The 15827-nt window shown below is 44.5% G+C and overlaps 1 protein-coding gene across 1 annotated transcript in view; it reads left to right on the forward strand.

The window, feature by feature from the left end:
• Positions 1-15827, forward strand: part of LOC119395085 (sodium/hydrogen exchanger 10-like) — a 72779-nt gene that overhangs the window by 19757 nt on the left and 37195 nt on the right. Inside the window, exons 7-13 of the mRNA XM_037662377.2 lie at positions 3338-3419; positions 5473-5657; positions 6258-6350; positions 6440-6534; positions 7680-7740; positions 8847-9122; positions 13954-14160. Coding sequence (XP_037518305.1) covers positions 3338-3419; positions 5473-5657; positions 6258-6350; positions 6440-6534; positions 7680-7740; positions 8847-9122; positions 13954-14160 — 999 coding nt within the window. The remainder of the gene's footprint in view (positions 1-3337; positions 3420-5472; positions 5658-6257; positions 6351-6439; positions 6535-7679; positions 7741-8846; positions 9123-13953; positions 14161-15827) is intronic.

The following is a 15827-nucleotide window of genomic DNA, read 5'->3' on the forward strand; positions in this document are numbered from 1 at the left end:
GTCTGCTCGATGCCCTAACCGCGGGGACACGAACGCATGGGAAAGGGAAGTACATTAGCCCCGCATCTCGCTGCAATTCACAAAAAAAAATGAAAAAGACGCACACATTCCTTTTGTGTGTCTCATTTTTTCTCTCAAGTTTTATTAATCTATTCAAGCAAGAAATGACACAAACTAAACATGTCGTGTCAAATAATTATCGCAGTGGCACGTGCTACTGTTGACGACTCAGAGCACAGTCGTCTGCGTAGAGGAGCGACGTCACAGCACTACCATCTACGTAGGGCCATTTTCTCATGTACGTCATCCCCTCATTCTCTAAAGCACGCGCCCGCGAGAGGAAGGGCAAGCAGCGTTCACCTTGAAATTTGACCCATTTCCGCGGCGCGTAGCGTTGCAAATTTTGGCAGACGTGATCGTGAATGCCCAGTGTATGCATTGCGCTCGTTAGCTCAAAATTGTCAAACCTGGTGAGGGGCCCTTTAATGCTGTATAACTCAGCTCATGCAGATGCCTCGCTCAAGACCAAACGAGAATGATTCGCCTGTAGAGGGCACAAGAATTCCGCACGATGATCGACGCTGAGTTGTATCTGTGAATATTTGTGTTTAGGCTGCGTGTTCGTTCTGCATAGATTCCAAAGCTATCTGATGTGTCTCTAGTTGGGGCCCTTTCTTTTTTGTACTGATGTATGGCACGAGTTATAGTGGTGACGGTGTCCATGCTGATATATTCCGCGGCATATGTGAAGCCTGTGCAGGGATCGAAATACGTGTACATATGCTTCCGAAGGCCTGCCCAAAGCTTGATGTAGCACTAGCTCTAGAAATATACTTTTTCAAAAGTGTGTCTTCGTATAACTCAGGTGTTTAAGGTGAATCCAGAGTGTTTCGTGTGAATATATCGCTTCAAGGTGCAAGCACCCAGCTTCTGCTAGTCTATAGTTCCTGAGCGAGACGACCCCTTTGGAAGGGACGTTAAACCTCACAAAAGAACTGTATTGTTTCAGTGCATTTATTTGAGCGTATGCCTTCCAAACAAATTTGAGTTGATATGAATATGGCAGCCGTACACATAACCAAATAGGTGTGAACCTATTGTTGGGTAATTGTAGTTGTCAAGTGTTAATAATGGTAAGCTGGTGTGTGTCACGCTAGTAAGGTTACTTGTATTGCTGCTTCCCTGCAAGTAGTAATTGTAAGCAGCGTCCACGACAGTCAAGTTGCGAACTTGGGAGTCAATTGCTGTAGTTACTACATATATAGTAAGTGTTGTGGCGCTCATTTGCTACTTCAAAGTTAGTAAATACCAGAACTTTTATTAAGAGTGCAGATACTTATATCACTGATGTTATGTTCGGACACCTGTAGTGCCTGTAGTAGCTAAATGAAAGCCCGAAATGTTTCCAGTTTTCTATCAGTTTGCTTGAACTCGCAAGTCTGATTCGGCAAAGCTGTGTAAGTTCAGGAGCAATTTTAAATGCTATAACACTGCGATCCTCAACTATTTAGCGAGGAAAGCTTATCTAACTTACATTCTTTTATCCAAAAAGAGCTAGAAAATGTTAATGCGTGAATAGTTTTCTTGCTATCAGCTCTCAACGGGAACTCTAATAAGACATGGGTGCTACGATAAGCAAATTTCCTCTAAGCAATGAACACTACTTTTTAAACAGCGAAGCTGTTCTTAGCCGAGGCTTTCATGTCCGGGGTTGGGGTAGAACTGATCACGTGGCTTTGCAGTGTGGAGAGAGTCAGGCTCGCTAGGAAGGGTAGGGGTGCTCCGTTCTGCGAGAGGCGAGGGCGGAGCATGTCGAGGGGTGAACCTTCGAGAAACGCGCCAAGATGGGGTTACGGTTAGGCGCAATGGAGTGTAATATAGCGTGTCAGCGTCAGCGTTCAGGAGTTTGCGCTTTCGGAATGGCGAACATTTCTCCTTCTCCCGATGAAGAAGCCACCCGACGTGAGCGTCAGCGAGAGCTGACGCGAGAACGGGCATGTCGTCGCCGAGCCAACCGCGATGCTAGCGCAAGGGAGGCCGAAGCTAAGCGCCAGCGAAGGGAAGACTTGAAAAACATAGAAGTACGATATAGCCTGATGAATGACGGGCATAAGCTGCGCTGTCTCGACAGTGTTCGCGAAGTGGAGCTGGCTGGATTTTTTCTTTCAAAGGTAGGGACCTTGATAAGAAACAAATAATCGTTTCCTGTTCTTTTTTTTGTTTTAACGACAGCCCGTGTGTACATTGTGTGTTTCGATAGAATGAAAATGTATTTTTTTATACAATGCAGTACAGGACGCGCTCTGTACGTGATTCAGTTTTCGTAACTTTTTCGCGGGCTCAAATATTTAGACGGTAGAGAAGTGTGCATTAGGCTGCTCAGAAAATGTGAACGTTGCCGCATAACATACAGAAAGGCTGCGTAAAAGAAAAGGCGTCATTTCTGATTTGGCTCATCACAGTCGCAAAGACGTGCAAACAACTGCAGAAAAGGCCTGTTTCCCACACTATCCATACCTCATCAAACGCGAAATGTCACTGTAGGCGTCGGCGCCAACACGAGTGAAGCAAAAAATCAACATTGATGACGTCATCATTGCGTCACAAGTCGTCGAAATTTGTGCCGTCATGATGACGCAACATAACGTGACGTCAGATTACGACATCACATGGCATCGTCGCTTGGTCATAGGTGGATCGATCACGGACGCAGTGCAAAACCATCTGAGGTGCAGAAAGCTTGCAATGTCCCCGATTCTGGAGGCAATGCATAACCACGTTAGGTGCAGAAAGCTTTCGTAGGAGGGCAGGGGAGGGTCAGTAATACATTGACTCAGAAGAAAAAGTAGAATATGGCTTTCGTCTTCGAGTCGTGTTATGCTAATGCATAATATCCCGTGTGTCTTTGTCACTAGCCTCGCTCCCTACAACGAGCACGGCTCAACGGACGTTTCGGCGAGGGAGGTTAGAGCAGCTCCTTTAGGAGTTGTGGTTGGAGCGTAGGAAACAAAATAATTTCTCCGACCCAGGAGAGAGTACACTAACTGCTGTGCTTAACAGTGCTTATGAGCGTTTAACTTCATTTCTTCCCACTATAAATAGAGGATACCGAGCTGGTAGGTAGAGTAGGCTGAGAGAAGTCCGTGTTCCGAAAGATCACAAAAATGAAGCTTGGACGGTATAGGGTGCTGCTTCTTGTACGTTCTACAAGCACAGATGACAAAAATGATTTACTCGTCACATAGAGAAAGTCTTAACAGATAAATACTGAGGAATACAGTTGATGAACGAAGAATATAGGTGTAAATGTATTTCCTCGTGTTTTCTGTCTTTTCAGACTTTCACTAACATCGTCTGTGACATAGTTCTCACCCAAGTCATTAACATCACTCTCCTGGAGTACATCTGCAAGATATTTGGTAAGATACTCTACTGAACTGAGTGTGTTAATTTGTGAATACCATGTTCGCTTGAGAAAATGACGTACAAGAATGAAAGACGGAACACACGCATTCTACGTAATAATTTCAGCCTATGGAACCATCTTTCATATTCTGTCGTCTGGGGTGTTCACGCCATTGTGTTAGTGATACGTTGTGTTCCTTAGCGACAAAACGCTGCAACTGCATGAATATACGCAGTGGCGGACGCGTTATCACCGATCACCGCTTGATCAACGTTCAAGGTGCTGACGGCGGAATGGCCGCAGCACTACCTTCTTGAAACATGGAATCGAACAGCCCGCGCGTCATTGTACAGTCTACGGCTGAAAACGTCATGTATTTGTTCGATGCTTGATTTGCCTTTCAGTCAGGCACAGTGGCTAGTGTTTATGTCATCGATAAATGATGATTACGTAAACACGTAGGGTAGAGAGATCCTTTGTAGAAAGCCGACTTAGTAGTGACTGCCGGTCGTTATGCCGGTCCTCGCAAATAAGGCTGAGCCTAGCGAAATAAGAGCTGTGCATCAATTTTATCGAAGCTAGGGGGCTGGTGCGAACGCTTAAAGCGCACTGCCTGGTTACACGCATTTTCTTTCGCCAAAAGGTTTTCTGCTATGCTCTTACAGAATAGGTGGCGCCACGGGTGAGGAAGAAGCGCAAAACAGAATATATGTACAAGTGGAAGACATAAGATATGTCGGTATGCGTTACAATTCAGTAAATCTTAGAAAACAGATTTTGCACGTTTCCACTTTAAGCAAGGCGCATAAGTTATGAACTTATGTTCGATCAAATTTAAGTGGCCGAGCGCCCAGAGCAATGTAGTCGGAACAGCACGAAACTCTGAAAATAGACTTTACGGAGGAGACGTTCTTGGATGACTTCGTTATCTTCCAGGTAGAGATACGGAAGAAAACGTATTTACGGATAATGTACAAAGTTTGGCAGTGTAACCAGAATTTTCTCGAAAAGCTGCACATTCTGATAGAACATTTGGCAGTCGTCCTCTCCATCGTTTTGCTGGATTAGTCGTAACAATGTTCACTATGATCAGGACATAATCCTGAATCCTCCGGAGGACCAAGCTGGCTCCAGCTGGCTCCAGCTGGTTCCTAGCTGGCTCCAGTTGTGCCATGTCCTATATCATCCATCAATCATCCAGCTTCCACATGTCAACATTAACTTTGCGCCTTTCTACTTTGTGTTTGTTTTTCCGTGTCAGTAGGAAACAGATGGTGACAGAAGCACAGCTATTTACATTGACCACAACACTAACGAGGTATGTAATCAGGCTGAATCAGAACGGTTTATCAAGGACACTTGGCATCACTCACCTTCAAGACATGTCCCTTAGTCGCAACATTGTTGCTAGCCCGATATGTCCTTTATTGCATCTCTCTTGCTATACTCAGGGATTGAATTATCATGTGCTCGATTGCACTACTAGTTGAAACTTCTGCGCCCTCTGTCACCTGCCTGCTTATCTCGAAGTATTCGTCTAGTATGAACGCTGAGACTCTTAGTAACCACTGTTGACTTTGTATATCCTCATCTCTGTTGGTTACCTGTCTCCTATTGCGTTCCATCGCAACTTGAGCGCCACTTATTTATTATATATTTATCGTTTAATTACATCTTTAGTAAATAATTTATTTACTTTACAGATACTACCAGCCCGTACAGGGCTATTACAGAAGTGGAAAATAAATATATAACATTCATTCTGGAGGCAAAACATAATTAGTTTGTGCTATCGAAAACACAGGTGAAGGAACATAATTATTTTCATATTTCCTGTGTTTGTCTGGATATATTCGTTGACAGGGTTAGTGCTGAGCGATTATAACACCCCTATATACGCTTTCATGTATTAGAACTATATATGTTTCTAAATATATTTAAAAATGCGTCCGTTCGAATACAGGTGTGGTAATAACGCGCTGTGTGTACCAGAAAAGGTAGCCGCGCTTGACTAAGGCAAAATCGAGTTTAGCTACGCAACAAACCCTCGACCTCGTTACCCGCAGGAGTGCTCGAAGTGTCGGAAATAGAGAAGCGCACCATGACAAGTGCCGTCACTTACCTGCGAGACCACGTGCTGCTGTCCAGCCGAATGCAGAATAAAGACTCCTACTTCTTGCCTGTCGACTGGAAGTGGGTAATGCGTCACACGATGATCGAGAACCCGTTCGAGTTCACGCCAAAACCTTGGGTGAGTGTTATGGGAACTGTTAAGATATTTCTGCTTCTGTAAACACAGAACTAACTGCACGTCTGTCTACCAGTGCTTTGTGTTACGTGAATTGTAGCAGTAAAAAATGCACTCTTAATTCTTCTAAAAAAAACAAGGCGTGCAAACACGGACACAAGAAAGAAGTCGCAACACCACAAACGCCGACTGACAACTGAAGAGACGCACAGCGGCGGGAAAGAAAGATGGCAGGAAAACTTATCTGTGCATGTCCTTTTACAATAGACAAATCTATCAATCCGGCACGCGCGGGGGTCTACATGAAAGATAACTGTTAAGGCATGCTCCCTCCTCGTTCCAATTGCATAAATTGTTCACCATTTAGCAAATTTCCTGTGCCAGTAACTATCGAAATCTTTGTGAGGAGGACGGGTTGCTATATCAGTTAACTCCTTTTCTGATTCAATGCTAGTATTACGAGGCAGTGTCGCACACCTTTAAATAAATTTATGGCTTTTGGAGGATTCTTTGGCCCTCGGCTGATGTTTGTCACCTCTATATTTCGTTTGGTGATACCATTCTCGTTGAAACGCGGGCTCTTTTCTTTCGTTTACTGCGCAGTTCAACGTTGCCACGAAGAGGAGACCTAATGCGCGGGAATCTCAGATTCAAGCGGAAAATTTCGCCGTTGAAAATGTCCTCAGAATTGAGCAGGTGCGTGTGGTTTCGCAGACTTAATCATCCTCAATGACCTTGGTGTCCCAACTTGTGGTAATAATTATATCGATCGGGCTGTGCCGCAGGTGAGCTACTCGAGACAGTACCGGGAAGGAATGATTCAGAAGAGCACCATGATGACACTCCTGGCAGCATTGCAGTATCCCTTTGACAAGAAAGTGTGAGTAGGCGTCATATGATGTATACTCACGCTAAATGTCGCCACCCAATGAAATAATTAACTTTTTTTAGTGTAAGTATATGACGAATCTAAAGAAAGGCCGTGTTTGTCGAACTTTCGTTTCTTTCCAATAAAACCGAGCGGTGGACCACATTGATGCTGCATATATTTAGGCTTAGCACACAGAAACACGAGGACAAAGCGCTCCTTTGTGCGTCTGCATTGTTCCGGCGGCGCTACAACGAAGACAGATGCCATAAGAGCACGCCCATATTGCCATTCTCTGCAGCACCTAACTAAATGTAGATGTATGATATCATGCGCCGTTGGTGGCTCTAATCATATCAAGCGTAAGCAAAAAATGAAGATTGATCTCCCTTCAGCGTTATACGCAGCTAAAAAAATTTTAAGCTGTGCCTCAATAAAAAAAAATGCAATGACTATTACGATACACTGCGATGTTAAATTTCAGCGCATTTGCTTAAGTGCTTTGTTTCACATTATATGTATGACGCAAATAATTCCACAGAGGCATACATGTCTGTGTATCGCGTCATCGATGCCTCAGCTTCGCCAGCGCGACCCTCTGGATTATGGCGTCGGTGTCGCTAAGACACTGTCGGGGCAGCTCGCTTATCGTTTATCGGCAGCTGCTGGCGGAGCACTTCCACCATTTGTATCAGTCATTCTTAAGAGTTGCCTGCGACTACTTCGTATTGAAATTAGTAATTCACTGCGAATAGTGTAGCTGGCGCGGGCAAAGTGTCCTGCGGCACAGTGCATTGATGCATGGACTCGTTTCACATGTAGAAATTTGCAGTGATTGTTTTCGTTTCCGTTCTCTCGTAAATTTCGACATATTCCCCATTAAGTTTTTATGGTGAGGAAGTTGCTAACATGGCCAAATTGAATTATTAGCACTATTACGCATAAACATTTTCGTTCGCCATACATTTATCGGTTCGGTCCATTCCTTCACGAACAATGACATCTTCATCTCCCTTTAAAAGCAAAGTGTTGCGAGGCCCATAATGCAGTTGGCTCAGCTCAAAATAAGCGATGTGTAAGCCGTAGTCCAGTTTCGCTGCTTTACCATTGTTCAGAGTTCAATAGAAATTAAAAGTTAATTACATTGTCTTCCACAGCTACATGGGTGCAGACACCATCGAGTCCCTCATCGACATTCCAGAATGGATTAAGTGGATGGTGAGCGCTATGCATAAGCTGGAATACATATCTATTATCGCTTGTAGTCGATGCGCTTCATGTCAGTGTTTTGACAGTGGAGTAATCCGTGCCAAAATGGGGATATATAGCTGCTTACCCATTTCAGTTAAGATGCCTTATCAAACGCAAAAATGCAAAAAATCGTCACGTGATGACGTCACCGTATGACGTCCGCATGACGTCGAAGATTGACAAAATGTGTGATGTCAGATGTCATAGTGACGTTACTTGACGTAACGTCACATGATGACGTCATCACGTAACATCGTAGCTTGGTCAAAGGTGGGCCGATCACGGAGACAGTGCAAAACCAAATGAGGTGCTCCGAACCACGTTGGGGGCAGAGAGCTTTCGTTAAGTGGCGGGGAAGGATAAATACATGGATTGAAAACAAAAAGATGGCTTTCGCCTTCCAGTCGTCTTAGGTGAGTGTATAAGGAACCCTGTGAGTGTTTTTTTAAAGTGCGACACAACTGATACAGTACATTTTCTTCGCAATAATTGAGCCCATTAAACGCTGCATGGTTGAGCAGGCGTCCACACTCATTTATTGTTGTTTATTTCTTCGGTTAACAGTATGTTATTTTGATATTTCATAGGACGCGTAGTGAGTAGTTCGCTATTCGGCAAAGTGATCAATTATGTCGTTGAGATACTTCGCAACTGTTCTTGCACTAGGCCCTCTAGGAGAGTTTACATCTGTCAATGTCACACGCGCATACGTTCTTTTCCTTGCGGAACGATTGAGGTGTCCACCGAGAAGCAAAGCATATGGCGAGCGAATGAGAAGGCGATGTGAACAGGGCCCGATTGCGCTATCGCGCTCTGCTCTTAAATGTGAAGCGTACGCGTACTCCATGTACTAAGCGCTGATATTGCGAAAAGATGTGGGGTAACGTCAAGCGAGAAGTTATTCTGTTATCTTTTATGATCTGATAGAAAAATACATTGAATTCATACATTTTAAATAACAAAAACCCTCAGTGCTCCGGTGGTTTCCTATAAGGGTATTGATATTAGTTTTAGTTTGCGGATGTCATGCAGTACATGACTTCATATTAGCGACTGATCGTCGGCGATTGCAGAAGGAGCGGTTGTCGGTGTCGAGCTTCGGTGAAGACTTGATGGATGACACGGAGTCCTTCCAGAGCCAGATGGAGCACAACCTGCAGGAGCGCATCATCGACATGTTCGAGCACCAGTACTACGAGCTGGTGATCACCAGCACCACGCTCACGTTCCTCACGTGCCTGCTGGGCATGCTCCTCAACGCGCCACTGCCGCCGAAGCCGCGATCGGATGCCCTCCTCATCATCGAAGGCGTCTACATCATACTCTTCGCTGCCGAGATCACCAGCATGGTATGCGCTCCGATTCTGATGCTCCTGTTGCATGCGTGGGAGTAAGATATGCAGCGGTAAGAGGGCAAATAAAACGAATATATCGTAAATGTGCAATAGTTTAGGAATAATTATGTGACTAGTGCCATCTGTAGCAGGAACCTTATGTACCCAAAGAGAGGCATTCTCAGGTGCGTTGATGAAAACTACCTCGAACCAGTGAATTGCGGCAGGTAGGTGTACCTACCACGGGTGCAGAATGATCGAAAATAGGATGCTGGATAAGTGCGTAAAATTACATCTATCAAGGTTAATATAATCGAAGAAGTGATGTGAGCTTCGAGCTTAGATGTTTGAGCTTAGATGTATAGAGGAATGAAAGATTATAAATGTAGCATTGGGGCTAGTTCTGCATTCTTGGGCAGCGCATAAACAGACAGGACACATAAAGAAAACAGGGCATGCGCTAGCCTAACTACTCATAGTTAGGTTCAAACTCGCCTGTCTTTCAATGCCAGTGTAGTTCAGCATGTTGGACTACTGCGAAAGTGCATTATTGTTGCGCTAAATCAGGACCCTGGAGACATGCACTATGCGGAATGAACGAATAAATGGAATGAACTTGTTTCTGTACAGCGTCCTTCAACGAGGGGCTGCGATACGATAGGGTTGGTGCGATTAAGGGGCAGTACCTGTACTAATCTGAGCCAGGTCGCGATCTGCAAGAACAAGAGTTAAAGAGCTCGTTTCGCAGAAATTCAGGTGTCGGTTGTGGCGTCAGCGTCGTTGGTTGTGAGCGAAAGGTCAGCGTTGTTCATGAACGAAAATTCGAGACAGATGCAAATAAAGTAACAATAATAAATCCTCGGTTCGAATGGAAATCTAACTCAGGACTCCCTGAGTGGCAAATAGGTGTTCCACCACAGAGCCACGCCCGTGAACAAAATTGCTTCGAAAGAAAAAGATCACCGACGACTACGATAATGCCTAATGCGAATTCTGAGCGCAGCTGTTTCGGTGTTTTGATTGAGGCAAACAATTTGAGAGAGACGTGTTTGTATGTATACATGGGGTCGCATACCACTATTTAATCGCACTGAGCACCTTCACACTCGGATGTTTCATTGCCTGGGTGTAATTCATGTCGGCCTTCTCTGACAATTTCTTGCACTGTCGGGTTCTGGTTGTACCTATCTCGGTTGGCCTTATTTACATATTCCACCACGTAAGCGGCACATGCGTACGTGTCAAGCTCTATATAAAGAGCAACGTTGCTTGTTGGGCGAGTTGGAACGAGTCAGTCATAACGTAGTTCAGCGCAAAAAACAGGCAACAGACGTCCTGTCCTCGGAAGTGTCCTTGTCCTCTCGCTCGTCTGTTGCCTGTTTTTTGCGCTGAACTACGTTATGTCTATATGAAGATCCATGCTTGAATCTAGGATGGACGCCACCCATGGGTTAAAGTAATTCACCCACCTTTGCTGGACGGTGCTTGGTAGCATGAGGGTGGGACGGCGAGTACCGAAATGTACTCTTCCTTGTCCATGACACCATGGTTTTCGCAGAACTGCGCCATTGAATCATAGTTCTTTCCAGGGCCTGGTGCATGGCTTGGTACTTGTTTCAGGGGCTGTCGATGTGTTTCTTCTCCACGGCGAAATAGGGCCTTTGTTTGTTTCGACACACGTCTTCTTTGCTCCCTTGCTTGCTTGCTTGTTCCTTATATCTGGCTCGTAACCAGTCTTGTTGCCCAATACCTGTGGCACATACTCGTTCGCGCGGTTACGCCGCCGACGGCGATGGCGACGTCACTCAACGCAGGGATGGGCGCCTAAGTGCTACGCTCTAAAACGCTATATGAATGTCATGTAGTGCGAGGAGAGGAATTACCACATGTAATATTGCATGGCATAAGCGTACGATCACACCTGGCGTCAAAACGTGAATTTCTCAAGGTGTGGTTGGTTAAAGGCCCAGCAATTACAAAGCACCAATCGAAAATAATTACCATCATCAACAACAGCATAAACAACGTGTGCAGATTAGTGATGCAGAACTATCGATGGTACTATCGATACTATCGATAGCTGAGTCACTATCAAACCATCGATGGTAAAAAATACTATCAATAGCGCTATCGATAGTAAAATATTCGATGGTACTATCGATGGTATAAATTACAGGATGAACTCAATGCAGAATAAACTTGGTTCCCCGCGCGCGTGGTACACAGTGGAGCCGGAGGAGCAGGCTGAAGGGCAAGAAAGCTGACATGCTTGTGTTCTTAAGCTGAGTCCTTTGCTGACTTCCAGGGTCTGATTGCGCTATGGTGTTCTACTTTTGAAGGTGAAGCTCAAGAGTCCTCCAAGTGTTTCGTCGTGGAGCCTATTTCAAGGTGGCCACTCTTGCCGCAGAAGTTGCACGACACACGAAGGAAGAGGAGGAAAAAGGCATTCACTAGCAGACGAAAGACAAAAAAAAAGAAAGAGGACAACGACAAGCGCTAACTTATACTGAGGTTTATTGGTAACGAAGCAGGATACACACAGTTTTTGCAACGACTACAGAAGGCAGAATAGCAAAACACGTTTTGAAACAGAAGTACGCAAGAACACCAAGGAAAGAATAATGCAGCAAGTGCAAAATAAGTATGGTCATGTATATATCTTGCTTCATTTCACACTAAAGGTCAGTTGAACGTTAGCACTTGTCCCGTTTCGTCTTTCGTCGTTTTTCCGCGCTATTACGCCAAAGATAATGCAGTACCGTCTAGTCCGACTACCTTTCACACATCTTTATTCATGAGTTAAAATCACAACATTGCAGAACATTACATATTCCTAGAGTACAGAATAGGCCAGTCGAAGCTCTACAAAAGAAATTCATCGACGAACAACTCTAACAGGAAGATAGCAATGGGCGGAGTCTGAAAGTTCATGAAATACAAAGATGTTAACATGAGAATTAAATTAGCCAAACTAACGCCATGCGTTTCCTTGTGTTGATATCTGGGGGTGTGCCGTGGAGCTTGAGAAAATATGTAAGAAAACATGTATATTTTTAGAGTTATGGTGCTGGCGCTGAGTTTCGGTAATCCCTGGACTGCAACAGGGCTTGGCAAAGATACTTTGAAATTCTATCGCGATACGATACCAGATATTGGGCAAGAAGTATTTTTGATACAGATAAAGATTCTACCGGATTTATTGTATCCGATACGATACTTCCCAATTGTATCTTGAGATATTTCGATACATTTGCAACTTCGTTATTGTAGAACAATATAATGAAGCAGCAAACGCCTATGTACAAAAATGCTTGCTTAAAAATTTCTTAGCTGGGAACAACTTTTGTTTATTTTAATTAAACATTTGTTAGAATCGCGAAGGTTGTGTTCCTTGCTGAAAGTATATCATTCCGAAACAACCTATTGGTATGGCTTTGGCTGCTTAGCATGACAGCTCCATAACCAGGATATGGGGCCATGTGCACGTAGCGCCATCATTCGTTGGTGACAGCCGTGGCCTGCCGCAACTGAATGAAAAATAGGCGAAAAAATCATATTTGACGAAAAAGCTAGTTACCAAAAAGGACTCCCGCATCTATACAGCAGAGACTTATTTGAACATTCTGGTAAAACTACAGTGTCTCACTACAATCAACGCGGATTCCCAGAGTGTTTAATACTTGTGTTTTTGATGGGCGGTGTTCATTGTCCTGGGGAAGCCACACGCTTTGTAGTGCGGTACTGCGATTTTGCCAGAATGTTACAATGGGTCTCTGCTACATATAACCGGGAGTCCTTTTTAGTAACTAGCCTTCTTCGTCAGATTTTTTTTTCTCGTCTAGTTCTAATTCAGTTAAGGCAGGACACTGTTGCTGTCGCCGAGAGATGGCGCCACGTACAGATGTCCCCAAATTCTGGGAATGTTTATGCGGTGCGCTGTCAGTGGTTTTTGCTTGTCACGTTTTGTAATTGTTGAGTATCGCTGCCATAACTTACGGATCACCCGACAAGTGCACAGCAACAGCAACGACAGTAGCGATATTTTTTGTGACGCATCGTGGATACCTGCTGGACATAAAACTGCAGTGACTTTTCACAGTACTTATCTGCTGGCGTAAAGCGTTCGTTATCAACATATTCAATAACCTTCAATCTTTTAACATTTCTTCTCCGAGAGAACTTGTGCAGCTCAGAAACGTCTAAGATGTACTATAATGACACAAAGCGTCGCAGAATACTACTGCTATTCACGCTATTGCCACTTATAGATCCGATTACCTAGCGATTTGTAACAGTGAATAAAGTTTACGGGGACCCAAACTAGGAAAATCAAGATATCTAAGTAAAACAGCAATGTAGTTCCGTATCAAACAATCACAGTGACTAAGTATACAAGGTGTTTCACGTAACTACACCCAAATATTAAAAAAATAGTGGTTAACCGCAACTGAATCAAACCAACGGCATATGGTGTACCGTCATGTGGCGCTCGTTATGGTATTTCTAAATTGCGCTTAATTAGTCAATTAACTAAGTTCAATTATGCAAAATCTTTAATATTCTCGTTAGGGCCAAGTGCGCTTCGTCACGTCGTAGAGGACATACTTAATCGACTGATAGAAATTTTTGGGACGACGTACATGCTGCCTAATGATTCTTTCCGGCTTTTAAGGACAGCCCATGAAATACGAACAAAGAGTAGTCGAACAAAGATACAGCACGCCAGGATATCTTCTGTTGCGTAGATGTTTGTTCTATTGCATCTAGCATCGGCACGGGTGGTGCCGATTCTTAATTTTGAATAACGGTATGTGTCCTTTATACCTACTACTACTTGGTGCTGCAGATAACAGCTTACGGCCACCGCTTCGTGCGGCTCGACAACTACAACAAGCTGGACCTCGGGCTGGTGGCAACGTGCGTGTTCGTGTTTATCCTGCAGTTCACCATCTACTTCCTGTCTGGTCCTGGTGGCAAGTACCTAACTATCCTCACTGTCGTCTTCATCCTGGCTGTGTCGGTGCGCCTCGTTCACGCCGTCAAGTACATCGAGGTGAGCGGCATGACAATACTCACTAGTCCCACGTGAACTGATGGAGATGTGCGTAGCCGCAGTATTTCGGATAAAAACGACCAGTAAGAGGACGCAGACGGCAGCGCTCACTTACAACAAGGTTCATTTGTCACAACCATCTAATATATACTTCCGCAGCATAAAAAAAAGAAGGAAGGCTGAAAATGTACGTGATGAAAATCATTCCCTATATCCACGGCGTTGCCCACTACCTCAAAAAAGTAGCCGGCAGATGCCAAGTCGATGTGTTTTTTTCTGCTCCAGAGAAGCTGGCTAAGTTGTGCAGGGCCGTCAATCCTGGTACCCAGGAAGATCGAGCGTACCAGACCAAACACCGGAAGAAGTTTGGTCCTGGCATTGAAGGTGTATGCCCTACCGCGTCCTGCGGGAAGAGATAGTACATCGGCTAAACGGGTCGGTGTCGAATGAGGGGCTGAAGGAGCGCGCTCGCAGTGTTTATTCAGCTGTTCCTTGCCACCGCGGCATTCACTGCCAGGGCTGTGGCTGCGTTCCCGACTTCCAGCGTTGTGCTGTGGTCAAACGTGATCGGGCCCAGCTGATACGCGAAATTTGTGAGGCTTCAGAGGCGGCTAGCCTAGGCAGCGTGTGCGTCAGAAGGCCTTCGATTACTTTATCACAGAAAGAAATTGACGCTGTCACGGTGACGACATCGTGACAGCGTAGATGCTTTGTCTTTTATAGTTTTTATCGGTTCTTCTTTTTTTCTTATACACTACGCAAGTATATATTGCGCGGTTGTGACAAGTAAACCTTGTAAGTCAGGGCTGTCGTTTGTGTCCTCCTTTTACTGGTCCGCTGTCTTTTGCTCTGTTTTTATGTGATGTCGTACCAACTCGCCCAAGGAGCCATTTTAGCTGTAGAAACAGAACAACTTTCATTATCAAAAAGGAGCACTTACTTCTACCTAGAGAAGAAAATGGCTTCCTCACATGGATGCGTCACAATTTTCAATCTCCCGGTATAGTTCGAAAACACAAAACATCGCATAAAAGCTGGCACCATGATAATACGCGTGTTTAGTGAAACATACACGGGACGTTTCTTCTAACTAGGGCCAGACTTTGAAGAAATATAACTGTTCTTATATTCTTCGCTCTATTGCGCGCTGCCCTCGTGGTAACTTTTGAGCAATTTTGAAGTGCACTAAAGTATTGTTTTTTATCAATGATCGATGTAACTAAAATTTCATAATAATGAAACGTATAATTGTGATAAATTTAGGCAACCTTCAAATTATTCTTTTAAACTGAAGCGCTCAGTTGGGAGTAGTAGGTAATATTATTATCGAAATAACAATCAAGAAAAAATTCACAGACGATTACGATATCGCCTAATGCGAATTCTGAACTGTGTTTGAAGTTTGCGCTTTGCCAGTCGTACCAATGGAACATTATTTACATATTGCAACAGAAACTGCCAGCGCTCGAGTGCTACGCGTTCGCTCTTTTGACCTCGTTCTCTCTATCGGTTACGCCGACGCCGACGGCGACGCCGCTCAACGCCGGAACAGGCGCCTAAGAGCTGCGCTCTAAAACGCCACGCCTGCGCGGAACACGCAGCACAGTCCCATGGAAAGCTGCAAGAGCGGTCTTTCTAGAGCCCGTTTCAATTTCTCTTGACCAACT

Source organism: Rhipicephalus sanguineus, chromosome 5 (genome assembly GCF_013339695.2).
Source record: "Rhipicephalus sanguineus isolate Rsan-2018 chromosome 5, BIME_Rsan_1.4, whole genome shotgun sequence".
NCBI lineage: Eukaryota > Metazoa > Arthropoda > Arachnida > Ixodida > Ixodidae > Rhipicephalus > Rhipicephalus sanguineus.